Source organism: Oncorhynchus mykiss, chromosome 2 (genome assembly GCF_057628025.1).
Source record: "Oncorhynchus mykiss isolate SJ-2025 chromosome 2, ASM5762802v1, whole genome shotgun sequence".
Classification (NCBI taxonomy): Eukaryota; Metazoa; Chordata; class Actinopteri; order Salmoniformes; family Salmonidae; genus Oncorhynchus; species Oncorhynchus mykiss.
The window spans coordinates 54,105,639-54,121,115 of NC_143023.1; the positions used below are offsets into that span (position 1 = coordinate 54,105,639).

The following is a 15,477-nucleotide window of genomic DNA, read 5'->3' on the forward strand; positions in this document are numbered from 1 at the left end:
AATCAAATTTATCAACCCATGGAGGTCTGGATTTGGAGTCACACTCAAAACTAAAGTGGAAAACCACACTACAGGCTGATCCAACTGATCCAACAACTGATGTAATGTCCTTAAAACAAGTCAAAATGAGGCTCAGTAGTGTGTGTGGCCTCCACGTGCCTGTATGACCTCCCTACAACGCCTGGGCATGCTCCTGATGAGGTGGTGGATGGTCTCCTGAGGGATCTCCTCCCAGAACTGGACTAAAGCATCCGCCAACTCCTGGACAGTCTGTGATGGAGCGATGGATGGTGGATGGAGCGAGACATGATGTCCCAGATGTGCTCAATTGGATTCAGGTCTGGGGAACGGGCGGGCCAGTCCATAGCATCAATGCCTTCCTCTTGCAGGAACTGCTGACACACTCCAGCCACATGAGGTCTAGCATTGTCTTGCATTAGGAGGAACCCAGGGCCAACCGCACCAGCATATGGTCTCACAAGGGGTCTGAGGATCTCATCTCGGTACCTAATGGCAGTCAGGCTACCTCTGGCGAGCACATGAGGCCCCTAAAGAAATGCCACCCCACACCATGACTGACCCACCGCCAAACCGGTCATGCTGCAGGATGTTGCAGGCAGCAGAACGTTCTCCACGGCGTCTCCAGACTGTCACGTCTGTCACATGTGCTCAGTGTGAACCTGCTTTCATCTGTGAAGAGCACAGGGCGCCAGTGGCGAGTTTGCCAATCTTGGTGTTCTCTGGCAAATGCCAAATGTCCTGCACGGTGTTGGGCTGTAAGCACAACCCCCACATGTGGACGTCGGGCCCTCATATCACCCTCATGGAGTCTGTTTCTGACCGTTTGAGCAGACACATGCACACTTGTGGCCTGCTGGAGGTCATTTTGCAGGGCTCTGGCAGTGCTCCTCCTTGCACAAAGGCGGAGGTAGCGGTCCTGCTGCTGGGTTGTTGCCCTCCTACGGCCTCCTCCACATCTCCTGATGTACTGGCCTGTCTCCTGGGAGCGCCTTCATGCTCTGGACACTACGCTGACAGACACAGCAAACCTTCTTGCCACAGCTCGCATTGATGTGCCATCCTGGATGAGCTGCACTACCTGAGCCACTTGTGTGGGTTGTAGAGTCCGTCTCATGCTACCACTAGAGTGAAAGCACAGCCAGCATTCAAAAGTGACCAAAACATCAGTCATCAGGAAGCATAGGAACTGAGAAGTGGTCTGTGGTCACAAACCGCAGAACCACTCCTCTATTGGGGGTGTCTTGCTAATTGCCTATAATTTCCACCTGTTGTCTATTCCATTTGCACAACAGCATGTGAAATTTATTGTCAATCAGTGTTGCTTCCTAAGTGGACAGTTTCCTTTCACAGAAGTGTGATTGACTTGGAGTTACATTGTGTTGTTTAAGTGTTCCCTTTAATTTTTTGAGCAGTGTATATATATATTTTTAATTTTAATTTTATTGATTTAAATTTCAGTTTTTAATATCATTATTATAATAATCGGCAGATACACTCCATGGCCGAAAGTGTGTGGACACCTACTTGTCAAACGTCTCATTCAAAAATTATGGGCATTATTAATATGGAGTTGGTCCTCCCTTTGCTGCTATAAACAGCCTTCATTCTTCTGGGAAGGCTTTCCACTAGATGTTGGAACATTGCTGCAGGGACTTCTCTTCAGCCATAAGATCATTAGTGAGGTCGGCAGTGATGTATTTGTTTTTTTTATTAGGATCCCCACTAGCTGTTGCAAAAGCAGCAGCTACTCTTCCTAGGGTGATTAGGCCTGGGTCGCAGTCGGCGTTCCAATTCATCCCACAGGTGTTGGATGGGGTTGAGGTCAAGGCTCTGTGCAGGCAAGTCAAGTTCCTCCACACCCATCTCGACAAACCATTTCTGTATGGACCTCGCTTTGTGCACGGGGGATTGTCAATGTCATGCTGAAACAGGAAAACCTTCCCCAAACTGTTGCCACAAAGTAGGAAGCACAGAAACGACTAATATGTCATTGTATGCTGTAGCGTTAAGATTTCCCGTCACTGGAACTAAGGGGGCTAGCCCGAACCATGAAACACAGCCCAAGACCAGTATTCCTCCACCAAAACTTTACAGATGGCACTACGCAGTCGGGCGGGTAGCGTTCTTCTAGCATCCGCCAAACCCAGGTTTGTCCGTCGGACTACCAGATGGTGAAGCGTGCTTCATCACTCCAGAGAATGCCTTTCCACTGCTCCAGAATACAATGGCGACGAGCTTTACACCACTCCAGCTGACGCTTGGCATGGCGCATGGTGATCTTAGGCCTGGCTGCTTGGCCACGGAAACCCATTTCATGAAGCAGTTTGGAACTCGGTAGTGAATGTAGCAACCGGGGACAGACGAGTTTTACACGCTATGCGCTTCTGCACTCGACAGTCCCGTTCTGTGAGCTTCTGTGGCCTAACACTGTGACTGAGCCATAGTTGCTCCCAGATATTTCCACTTCCCAATAACAGCACAGTGGACCGGGGCAGCTGTAGCAGGACAGAAATTTTACGAACTGATTTGTTGAAAAGGTGCCAAAAAAGGTGTCCATGTACTTTTGTATAAATAGTGTATATCAGTTATCTGTGAATATTTCCACTCTAAAATTGGATCCAAAAATCCCTAACAAATTGTAGAACTTCATATACAAATATTCAAAGCATTTCATTAAAAAAATGTACAACATGAATTACAATATAATGTAATATATACTGGCAGTCCCCAACTAACCCCACAGACCGGCTATCCATAGTCAAACCAATTTTGCCACAGTTGCACACAGGCTGGCTGAAGCTAATTGGCTAAAGAAGTTGGCTAGCTTGCTAGCCAGCCTAGGCTAGTTCCAGACAAGACCAGGTTAGATTGTTATAAATTATCTAGAACAGTGAGTGACTAACTGCGTACTGTTTTGGCAGAGTGAATGTACAAATGCTTCCCACACAAGAGACACCCACATCAAAGCACACCGCCAAGACCCAAATCTCATTCTCAGTCGCATTTCCTAATGAGAAAAATTGAAACTGAGGCTAAATAAGTTAGTTAGACACCCTATAAAAAGAGAACACTTAAGTCATGTGTGTAATTCCAACACTGAAATGGGTGAAGGCCATTATAAAAGCCACTGTGCATACCATTCTGCATTTCTTATTTAAAATTATAGTTTAACCTATGTAATAAACTGCAGTATATTTTAATGGCATTTAAAAGAGGATCTAAACAAACTGATCCTACTTAAAACATAAAATTAGTAAATTATAAATTTGACAGGCTATCAATTATTCCTCAGAGTAGGGGGAAAGAGGTACTGGGGCGGTACTAAATTTAAGGAGAGGGGTACTGTTCTCTTTGTAATGCATAAATACAATTAAATAACTAGATCAGGATCAGACAGTAGGGAGTAAATCAATAAACAAGTGTCTGTACTTGTCTAGGTCTTTAGACGTGAAGGAACTGGGAGATTTGAACTCCACTTAAGTATTTGCGTGTGATGGGGAGGTTACAGCCTGTGGATAATACCACCGGTATAAAAAAGGGAGGGGCGACAGTAGGTAAGTAAGTGGGGATAGAGCCCCAGAAAGTCCAGGCTGCTGTTCTGGTCTCTCCAACTGCTACTTACATCCCCAGAGCTGGGGCTGGGCAGGGGGAGAGAGTGGTGGGGGTGGACATGGAAGGGGAAGCTCCCCCCCGTGTTGGGCCGCTCGGGGACCAGGGAAGCAGTGAGACAGCTGGAGGGGGAGGTCGGGGTGTGGCTGCCCAGTTCCGGAACACTGCTGTATTTGGGTGGGCGACCTGGGTGAAATGAGACAGACGGGAAAAAAAAAAAAAAAAAAAAAATGGAGGTGGGAGGGAAACAAACAAACAAACAAACCGTCTGTCCAACATACCTTTGACAGGCGGTCCTCGTTGGCTAGCGTGAAAAAGGGGATGGTGTTGAGTTGAGGGTGGAGGAGGAGAAGCACAGAGCGGAGTTAGTGCACTAAGAGACAGAAGCTACATGCAAGTGGGGTTCAAAAGAAAAAGCAGAGCAAATACGTTGGCAGGGTGGAGGGAAGCTGACAGCTGAAGGGAGTGAGACATCTCTCCCTATTCACTAGGACGTCTACAAATCAACCTCAAAAAGGGACAGTTCAATGTGAATCACAGTTTGTCAGATGCTTTCATACAGCAAAACATGGTGTGTAAGTGTATTTGGATGGTGCCTATCTTTCGCATTCATTTGGGGTTGAGGCCTACCGATTTCCTAGTGCTCGGATCAACAAATTGACTCCGCTCTAGTTGATGCATGGAAACATCTGACACTGTTACACTTTGAGATGAACTATTATCCCTCTAACCAAAACCTTCCGTTTTTCACAAATGACAATTGGAAAAACTCAAGAAATTTCTACAGTTAGGGATAAAGAAAAGGCAGTCAAAACGAAGTCTTCAAGGTCAGAATAGCAGTCTCTTAGTAAGTGTCCCTGCATGGGATTAGGACCAGCAAGCAAAGAGGTGTCAGCAGAAAAGTTGTGTGTGAGACATTCAGAGCATTTCATACCATTTACATTTAAGTAGATTAAAACATACATGCATCAAATATAGGCCAGCTCAGTAATGTATACATCTATATGTCCCCTGGGCATTGGAACAGGTGTATGTGCAGGTGTTTACAGACTCCAGTGTTGACAGCTTGTTGAGTGGATACTGACCTCGCTTTCTGGTTCCCTGGTGGAGCGGAGTGTTTAGGTAGGTCACTGCACTCTTCTTCCTCTGCACGGCGTCGAAAGGAATACATATGTGGGAGAACAAATCCAGCTTTGATTTGACTGCAAAGTCCATGTTGCTCACTCAAAAAGGACACCCGTTTTCTTTTCATATGCTACACAGGGCTAGATTCTAACTCGGAGTCCATGCATTCAGATATTCACATGAATTCAGATATCCACATGCAAGGAAAACGGTGCGTATTATGGTCGCATTTTAAAAAGTATGTGCACTGGCATTCAACCTAATAAGAAACACATTTTGTACAGGGTCGGGTAGTAATGGATTACATGTAATAGAGATTACGTTATCCGATTACAGATATGAAGTATGGAGTTTCTGTATCCCAATTTGCCTATGCTAAAAATACAGATATTTCTGCACATGTGCAGGATATTGTTTTTTACGTAGCCAAGTGCCTACTCCGTTGCCTACGTAGCTGCTGTGCCGAGTGCTCCGCTGCCTCTCTCCCCTCCTTGGTTTCCTTTGTCTGGTCACTAGTGTAGCCTGCAAACTTCATGCTGTATACAAAACTGTTTGAACTACTGCAGTCCATTCCTCAGTTAGAAAAAACATCGTTCTTATGCTATTTACATGTTTTACACGAAAAACATTCATTCAATCGACATGTTCGTACAAAATGTGTTGTCAGTGTTGCAAATACTGCACCCCCCCCCGAATGGTGCAGCAGTCTAAGGCACTGCATCACAGAGCTAAAGGTGTCACTACAGACCCTGGTTCGATCCCGGGATGTATCACAACCGGCCGTGATTGGGAGTCCTATAGGGCTGCGCACAATTGGCCCAGCGTCGTCCGGGTTAGGGGAGGGTTTGGTCGGGGTAGGCGGTCATTGTAAAATAAGAATTTGTTCTTAACTGACTTGCCTAGTTAAATGAAGGTTAAATGAATACAAATAAAATCATAAGCACAACACAAACAGGCAGTCTAGTGACTTAATGTTCTTCTTAGCTGCCGACTTACATGCAGGTATTTCCTCTCGCCACAATATCAACATATGGCATAACTATGGCACTGGGCCATTCAAAAACAAACTTGCCCATTCAGACTCTTTACCGGTCTGGACAAATGCTCGGCTGCCTAGAACATTCGGCTGCCCAGAGGTGGAACGCAGCAAGACACAGACACGCAGTCTAATTAGCGATTCAATGTTATTTTTTTAGTCATCATTGCCAATATTGCCTAAATTGCGCAGGAGACAGACAGGCAGTCAAGTGGCGTTCTTTTCTCAGGAACTACGATATGGCAGCAACTATAAAGATTAGCCTACATCACACAAAACGCTGACTGTTTTGCTCGAAAGTGTAGGGACTGTGTCCTGCTGTGCAACTGCAATATCAGTTACAACAGACAGACAGGTTATAGCCTTGATAATATATACGTTCTACAATGTTCGTTCAAATCGCCGCGGGGTTTTTATTTCAGCTGTTCAGAAATATGAGGCAGAGACATAGGCTACATCATCATGGTTCAGAAGGTGAGTAAATAAGCGAAACTCGAAGGGAGGCGGAGTGTGAGCAGCAGCTTCAAATGTGTGTGTAAAATACCTGTAAAATAACAATGTGATCCTGATATTTAGCATTAAGAAAGAGGTCTCTGGAGGGGCTGGCGGGGGCATGGGCAAAATCTCTGTACCCGTAGCCACGGCTTATGAAGAAACTAATCAGCTTGGATTACTTAAAAAAATAAAAAAATCGATTTTTTTAAAACATCATTGGATTACAGTTACATTCTTAAAAAGAGCTGATTTGTCAGCATTGCTGTCATTTAGCACATATTCAAAACTTCTCACATGCTCTCAAAGATTCTATTGTTGTTCTGCTGATCGCCCATCAAGGGTGGATGGCTTCTTTTGTATTCTTTTAAGGTGAGCGAATAGGCCTTTTCATTCAATTTATTACTGATATCAAATTACATGGCGTCGCCTCCTATCAGTAACCTAAATATTGGGATATATCATTGAGAGTTAGCAATCTAGCTACTACTACCCTGGTGGTGAATTAGCCCGGGCTATTTGACATTAGTGCCCCATGTAGACAAATTAATCTCTATTGAACAAAAAAATTGAAATTCTGGAACCCCATCTTGACAGTCAAATAAACAACAAAAATCCCAACAATCACACCAAAAACATCTGGAATCATGCCTTTCTGGACATTTTAGATTAAACAATTAATTTCTTAAATCATACCATCTTATTCTAGTACACTTCTTAATGAAGCATGTTGAATGACTTTAAAAGATGATTTGGCTATACATTTAGTCTATTGCGTGACCCTGCCACAAATTTTTGGTGCAACCCAATCATGTGCTGAAAACTTTAGTATGGAGCCCTGTGACAATGCCCTCACACATAAAGAACATGTGAATGATAGGAAGCTTCATAATCTCACACATCGCAATTTGGAAATACTAATTTTAGGCTACTAAATAAAATAATGCTATAGTAGGTGCCTGTTTTTAAAACATCTGGGTGTTATAAGTGAAAGTAATCAGCCCAACATTGATTGTGTATCAGTTGTTGTAGTAATGTGTGGTTACACACTCTCTATCTATCTATCTATCTATCTATCTATCTATCTATCTATCTATATATATATATAGAGAGAGAGAGTGTGTAACCACACATTACTACAACAACTGATATATATATATATATATATATTTTTTAAATGTGATAAGTAGAAGAACAGCCATACCTCGGGCTCAAACACAGCTCCACTGTACACCGGGTTCGCCGTTGTTCTTCGCTTACGCTCCTGCCTTCTGCTTTGAATTTCTATAAACAAAGAGCAGCATCTTAATACAAGCATTTCAGTATAAACTTCTAGGGAATGTAGGTGAATGTAGCAACTGGAATTTAATTTAGGCCTAACCGGCCGCACTTACCTTCCATATGGTCATGGGTGACAAGTCCGAGGGCAACCATGAAGGCAAGTTTCTGGGGGAAACAATGAAAGGGTATTAGGACAACCCCCCACAAAAATGGGGCCCTGTGTGAGGAGAATTCCCAAAAAATATATTTAAAACACACACCCTTGACTTTTTCACGTTACATCCTTAGTAAAATTGATTATTATTTCCTCTCTCAATCTACACACAATACCCCAAAATGTCAAAGTGAAAACATTTTTTTTTAAATTTCTTGCCAATTTATAAACATAAACTGAAATACCTTATTTACATAAGTATTTAGACCCTTTGCTATGAGATTCGAAATTGAGCTCAGGTGCATCCTGTTTCCATTGAGCATCCTTGAGATGTTTATACAACTTGATAGGAGTTCACCTGTGGTAAATTCACCTGTGGTAAGTCCACCTTCCTATGAGGTCCCACAGCTGACAGTGCATGTCAGAGCAAAAACTAAGTCATGAGGTCGAAGGAATTGTCCGTAGAGCTCTGAGACAGGATTGTGCCGAGCATAGATCTGGAAAAGGGTACCAAAAAAATCTGCAGCATTGAAAGTCACCAAGAACACAGTGGCCTCCATCATTCTGAGATTGAAGAAGTTTGGAACCACCAAGAATCTTCCTAGAGCTGGCCAACCGGACAAACTGAGAAATCAGGGGAGAAGGGCATTGGTCAGGGAGGTGTTAAAAAAAAAAAAAAGATTCTCTGGTCTGATGAAACCAAGATTGAACGTCTGAAGGAAACCTTAAACCATCCCTACAATGAAGCATGGTAGTGGCAGCATCAGTGGGGATGTTTTGCAGGGACAGAGAGATTCTTGATGAGAACCTGATCCAGGGCGCTCAGTACCTCAGACTGTTCAACAGGACAATAACCCTAAGCACACAGCTAAGACAAGGCAGGAGTGGCTTCAGGACAAGTCTCTGAATGTCCTTGAGTGGCCCAGCCAGAGCCCGGACTTGAACATCTCTGGAGAAACCTGGAAATGCCTGTGCAGCAACACTCCCCAACCAACCTGACAGAGCTTGAGAGGATATGCAGAGAATAAATGGGAGAAACTCCCCAAATACAGGTGTGCCAAGCTTGAAGCATCATACCCAAGAAGACTTGAGGTTGTAATTGCTTTTTTCTTCATATCCAAGACTCAAGGTTGTAATCGCTGCTTCAACAAAGTACTGAGTAAAGGGTCTGAATACTTATTTAAATGTGATATTTCATTTTTAAAGATTATAATAATTTGCAAAAATGTTTTTAAAAAAACGGGTTTTGCCTTGTCATTATGGGTTATTGTGTGTAGATTGACGAGGGGGGGACGATTTAATCAATTTTAGAATAAGGTTGTAAACTCAAAATGTGGAAAAAGTCAAGTGGTCTGAATACTTTCCGAAGGCATTGTATAGCGTGCAATTATCTGGTCCCTCAGTTGAGTAGTGAACTTCAAACACAGCTCCAACCACAAAGACCAATGCCTCGCAAAGGGCACCTATTGGTAGATTGTTAAAAATGGAATAGGCCTATCCCTTTGAGCATGGTGAAGTAATTAATTACATGTGGATAGTGACTTGATGTATCAATACACCCAGTCACTACAAAGATACAGGCGTTCTTCCCAACTCCGTTGCCGGAGAGGAAGGAAACCGCTCAGGGATTTCACAATGAGGCCAATGGTGATTTTAAAACCGTTAAAACAGTTAAAGTTGAATGGCTGTGATAGAACAGTGAGGATGGATCAACAACATTGTAGTTACACCACAATACTAACTTAACTGACAGAGTGAAAAGGAGGAAGCCTGTACAGAATACAAATATTACAAAGCATGCATCCTGTTTGCAATAAGGTACTAAAGTAAAACTGATAAAAATGTGGCAAAGAAATTAACTTAATGTCCTGTATACAAAGTATTATGTTTGGGGCAAATTGAACACAACATCACATAATACTACTCTTCATATTTTCAAGCATGGAAGTGGCTGCATCATGTTATGGGTATGCTTGTCATCGGAAATTAATAGGGAGTTATTTTTATATTAAAAGGAAACGGAATCGAGCTAGGCAAAGGGAAAAAAATCGTGGAGGAAAACCTGGTTCAGTCTGCTTTCCAACAGACACAGAGAAATATTCACCTTCGACCAGGACAATAACCAAAAACACAAGGCCAAATATACACTGGAGTTGCTTACCAAGACATTGTATGTTCCTAAGTGGCCTAGTTTCAGTTGACTTGAAAATGGCTGTATAGCAATGATCAACAACCAAATTGACAGAGCTTGAAGAATTTGTAAATAATAATATTGTACAATCCAGGTGTGCAAAGCTCTTAGAATTACCCCAAAATACTCACAACTGTAATCCCTGCCAAAGATGATTCTAACATGTATTACCTCAAGGAATACTTTTCTAATCAAGATGTGTTTCATTTTTCATATATTTTTACCTCCTGTGTTTTACCTTCTGTGTATTTTGACAGATTTTTTTTTTTTACAAATCCATTTTAATCCCAGTTTGTAACAACAACATGTGGAAAAAGTCAAGGGGTGTGAATACTTTCTGAAGGCACTATCTATAATTTACTTGATATGTTTATACTGTATCTTTGGCAGAGCCTGCCTCATTACAGAATGTTATCTGTGAAGGATTGTCTAATACTGAGGTTCTATCAGTAGGCTGATACTCCCCAAAATGTAAAAGTATGCATTTGATTTGCTGGTTTGATCCCAAGTTTACAATGAAGCATTAGTGCCAACTCCAGTGTACCTGAGGATTGTCCTCTCTCTTCGGTCTGGGTGCTGGAGACAGAGGAGGGGTGCTGCTTGCCAACATTTTCTGCTCCAATCCCCTGTGAGCTTTAACAGCCTGGAAACATGTGAGAGGAAAACAAAGCTCTCAAATCACAAACCAACAAAGTAAGAGTTATAAGTGTAGAATGACTTCAATTCTGAAAAGGAGACAAGTCGCTTTCCCCATCCCCTAACCATGGTACTGACCTTGGTGTCTGAGGAGAGGCTGCTGATCTGCAGTGTCTGCTTGGGGGTGGCGAGGCGTGCCGGGGCCGTGATAACGATGCCTGTCACAGTGCCTGTGTGCTGGCCACTTTTGGCGCCAGAGGAAGCACATGGCTGGCCGTTGACAATGCGAACCTGGTGGATGGGCCCGGCGCTGGAGGTCAGCGAGGAGGAGCTCAACTTGGTGGTCAGCATCACCGGGCCCCGCTGGAGCAACTGGGGCGCCGCCATCATGGCCGGAGGGGGTGCCGGGGCGATTGGCACGTTGTTATTGGGCGTGACGGGCTTCGGACGGACCTGAGTCGGGAGGATAGGGGTCAAAGTTTAGCCAATTAGTCGATAAGGCATTACGTGTCATTTTGGAGCTTAGGGGTCTTCATAAACGTGTGTAAAAGGGACTGACCAGGGACAGGTAATGCCAACGTGGTGCTGAGATATCACTGACTGTAGATGGAGGCATACTACAGTCGCCACTTGACTATGAACACTTAGGTAAGTCAGTTGTAAGTAAAAGTGACACCACAGATGTGAGCAGTCATTCATTTTTAAAAGGAACACAATCAAAACCAGCAAAAATACTGGTAACCTTTGTGGTTTTGCCAATGTTCCTCTTGCCTTTGCTGGTGTTCCTTATCCATATAAGCAGAAATATTTTTGCAGGAGTCGACATGGCCTGTTAGAGTCGCGTTGTTATTTCCTAGGAGTTCAATACACCATAGCCCACCACAATTTAGTTTAACCCCCTGGTTGGATGGACTTACTGTGAGTCGCGCTGGACTGGAATGCCTAAAGCTTGACTAAGAATGAGCCCACTGTTGAGAGATGCTGAGCTCCCAGTGGCATTACACACCTTAATAACAGGGCATTAAATCAAACGTTCACACCCAGGGTTAAAAACAGGTTATGGGCAATTCCACGGTAAATGAGTGATACAGAGACTCAGATTTTTCACTTCAAGATGTGAAACAAAAATCAATAATTGCAAATGTAATCCTTTAGACCTCAATAATAATCTACAGCAACATTCTAGAATTAAGAGATTAAGATAAAACAAATCACATATATTTCAAAACAAGACATAGCACAAAAACAAAGAACAAATTACAATTACAAGATAACTTACACACGAACAAAAGTAAACGTAACAATTTCAAAGATTTTACTGAGTTACAGTTCATATAAGGAAATCAGTCAATTTAAATGAATTCATTAGGCCCTAATCTATGGATTTCCCATGACTGGGCTGTTGATTGTGGCCTGTGGAATGTTGTCCCTCTTCAATGGACGTGCAAAGTTGCTGAATATTGGCAGGAACTAGAATACACTGTTGTACGTGTCGATCCAGAGCATCCCAAACATGCTCTATGGGTGACATGTCTGGTGAGTATGCAGACCATAGAAGTACTGGGACATTTTCAGCATCCAGAAATTGTGTACAGATCCTTGAGACATGGGGCAGTGCATTATCATGCTGAAACATGAGGTGATGGCGACGGATGAATAGCACGACAATGAGCCTCAGGATCTCAACACGTTATCTGTGGCATTGTGTTGTGTGACAAAACCGCACATTTTAGAGTGACCTTTTTATTGTCCCCAGCACAAGCTGCACCTGTCTAATGATTATACTGTTCAATCAGCTTCTTGATATGCCACGTCAGGTGGATGGATTATCTTGGCAAAGGAGAAATGCTCACCAACAGGGATGTAAACAAATGTATGCACAACATTTGAGAGAAATACACTTTTTGTGCGTATAGAACATTTATGGAATCTTTTATTTCAGCTCACGAAATATGAGACCAACACTTAACATGTTGCATTTCTGTTTTTTGTTCAGTGTAGTTTTAAAGAGCACAACCTCCTCTTTAATATGATACCACATTCATGCCTATAGGTATAACATTAATTTTGTCTTCCATTGTGTAAAGACTCTCACTATCAAAAAACGATAAACACACAACATAAAACTTGAGTATTCAAATTGTAGTAAATTTGACTAAGTTACTGACTCAAAATGTACCAAGTATAAAATATTATACGTAGAAATAGTATTTACACATAAATATTTAAAATTATCAAAAAATGTGACGAGGACAATTCGGAATGCATTTCAAAATCCAAACAAAGTAGGCTATTTGACTGCCAATGACTTACTTCTGTAACAATGTAAATAACTATATCAAAATGTAGATAACCTCTCTCAATAAGATTTAGTACCGATCAGGCCTGACACCAAATGCAGAAATAGTAGCTTACTTTGACAACAATTCAGTTAATCTTCATCTAATACTTGTTGCATTGAGAGGAAAAAATCTAAAACGCACCCACACAAAGTAGGCCATCGTATTGACAAAGATTCTTACTACTGTAACAATGTAAAAATGCAAACAACTATTCAGAGTATTTCAAAATGTAGATTACCTCTCTCAGTAAGATTTAGTACAGACTAGGTCTGACAAAAAGTTTAAATAGTAGCCTACTTTGACAACTCCTCAGTAAATTATATGTGGCGACGGACAGGTTGATGTTTAAACACCAGATGTGGGAGAGAAAAAAAAGAAAAGAAAAAAAAGAGGAAAAAAAAGACTCATACCACTTTTAAAAACAACTCCAAAACCCCTTTCACTGTCACTTTAGGACCAAGCTGTGTAGCTCAAGGGTGAACAATGGTGGGACTTGGGGCAGGCGCACTCCATGGAAACATAGGCTCCCTTCTTGGGTATGCTCTCAGTCTGCTTGCTTCCTCCTCTGCACCCTTCTCTCCATGTTCCTCTCCCGCCACTCATCAACTATTGTTTATATAGGATGTTGAAAGAAAAAGATTACAAAGATGACTCTGTGCAATTTAGCCAAACACGTTTAGAATATTACCTCATCTACTTCGATGGGCAGAGTTAGATGTTTGTCTTTGTAGGGAGGGAGTGAGACGATCAAGTGACAGCATTATGAGCGAAGCACAATGTCGCCTTCAACTCGTTTTCTTGCCTGACAGACTAACTACAGAGTTTGCCAGTGTTGACTGATTAGTTACGAAGCTGGGACAGTTTCCAAATGAATTGAATCGGTAGTAACATGACAAAACAAGCAAGTTTTTCGCTGGCAATGTAAACAAATATCAACGCAACGCAATATCATATGAGCTCAAATGCACGGGCATCTACCCTAAGGCGACAGCTAGGCTGTCAAATAATAGGAAAACGAGGCAATGTATATCCTATGAACATCTGTACCTAGCAAACTTGACAAACCCGGACCTAAGTCCAACAGATGAACACAAATGACTTTCATCTCCATTTTGGTGGCTAGTTAGTTGGTTGTCTATATAACTAGCTAGTGAAAGTGACAGCTGAGTTTGGCGCTTCGCAAACGCAGACCAAATTTACCACCACATACAACTTTTCTTGTCTGACAAACTAGCTAGCTATAGGAAGAAGCTTGGGCCATTTCCATATGAATTAAATTGGTAGAAATAAGACAAAACAGCCAACTAGTTACCTGACTATATTAGAGGTCAACCGATTATGATTTTTCAACACCGATACCGATTACTGGAGGACCAAAAAAAGCCGATACCGAGTAATTGGCCGATTTATATATTTATATTTGTAATAATGACAATTACAACAATACTGAATGAACACTTATTTTAACTTAATATAATACATAAATAAAATCAATTTAGTCTCAAATAAATAATGAAACATGTTCAATTTGGTTTAAATAATGCAAAGACAGTGTTCGAGAAGAAAGTAAAAGTGCAATATGTGCCATGTAAAAAAGCTAATGTTTAAGTTTCTTGCTCAGAACATGACAACATATGAAAGCTGGTAGTTCCTTCTAACATGACTCTTCAATATTCCCAGTTAAGAAGTTTTTGCTTGTAGTTATTATAAGACTATTTCTCTCTATACCATTTGCATTTCATATACTGACTATTGGATGTTCTTATAGGCACTATAGTATTGCCAGCCTAATCTCGGAAGTTGATAGGCTTGAAGTCAAACAGCGCTGTGCTTCAAGCATCGCAAAGAGCTGCTGGCAAACGCAGGAAAGTGCTGTTTGAATGAATGCTTACGAGCCTGCTGCTGCCTACCACCGCTCAGTCAGACTGCTCTATTAAATATGAAATCATAGACTTAATTATAATATAATAAACACACAGAAATACGAGTCTTAGGTCATTAATATGGTCAAACCCGGAAACTATGATTTATTCTTTCAATGAAATACGGAACCATTCGCAATTTTATCGAACGGGTGGCAACCCTAAGTCTAAATATTGCTGTTACATTGCACAACCTTCAATGTTATGTCATAATTATGTCAAATTCTGGCACATTAATTACGGTCTTTGTTAGGACGAAATGGTCTCCACACAGTTTGCAACAAGCCAGGCGGCCCAAACTGCTGCATATACCCTGACGCTAATGCGCTTTTGTTAAATCATCACCCGTTTGGCAAAGTAGGTTGTGATTCGATGACAGATTAACAGGCACCACATGGATTCTATGCAACGCAGGACAAGCTAGTTAAACTAGTAATATCATCAACCATGTGTAGTTAACTACTGATTATGTTAAGAGTGATTGTTTTTTTACAAGATAAGTTTAATGCTAGCTAGCAACTTACCTTGGCTCCTTGCTGCACTCGCGTAACAGGTCAGCCTGCCACGCAGTGGATTGCAATGTAATCGGCCATAATCGGTGTCCAAACTTGAAATCTGCCACAATTAATCTGCCTTGCCAATTAAATCAGTCAACCTCTAGACTATAT

At 41.9% G+C, this 15,477-nt stretch overlaps 1 protein-coding gene across 21 annotated transcripts in view; it reads right to left on the reverse strand.

The window, feature by feature from the left end:
• Positions 1 to 15,477, reverse strand: part of phf21ab (PHD finger protein 21Ab) — a 60,773-nt gene that overhangs the window by 14,920 nt on the left and 30,376 nt on the right. For 14 of the 21 annotated variants that reach the window (XM_036950678.2, XM_036950656.2, XM_090202271.1 and 11 more), the window contains 6 exons: positions 10,684 to 10,998; positions 10,454 to 10,552; positions 7,678 to 7,729; positions 7,488 to 7,567; positions 4,716 to 4,776; positions 3,644 to 3,816 (listed from right to left, as the gene is read on the reverse strand). In XM_036950678.2, coding sequence (XP_036806573.2) covers positions 3,644 to 3,816; positions 4,716 to 4,776; positions 7,488 to 7,567; positions 7,678 to 7,729; positions 10,454 to 10,552; positions 10,684 to 10,998 — 780 coding nt within the window. Of the gene's footprint in view, positions 1 to 3,643; positions 3,817 to 3,911; positions 3,935 to 4,715; positions 4,777 to 7,487; positions 7,568 to 7,677; positions 7,730 to 10,453; positions 10,553 to 10,683; positions 10,999 to 15,477 lie in introns of all 21 variants that reach the window. The other 7 variants (XM_021565344.3, XM_021565319.3, XM_090202288.1 and 4 more) reach the window with 1 other exon arrangement.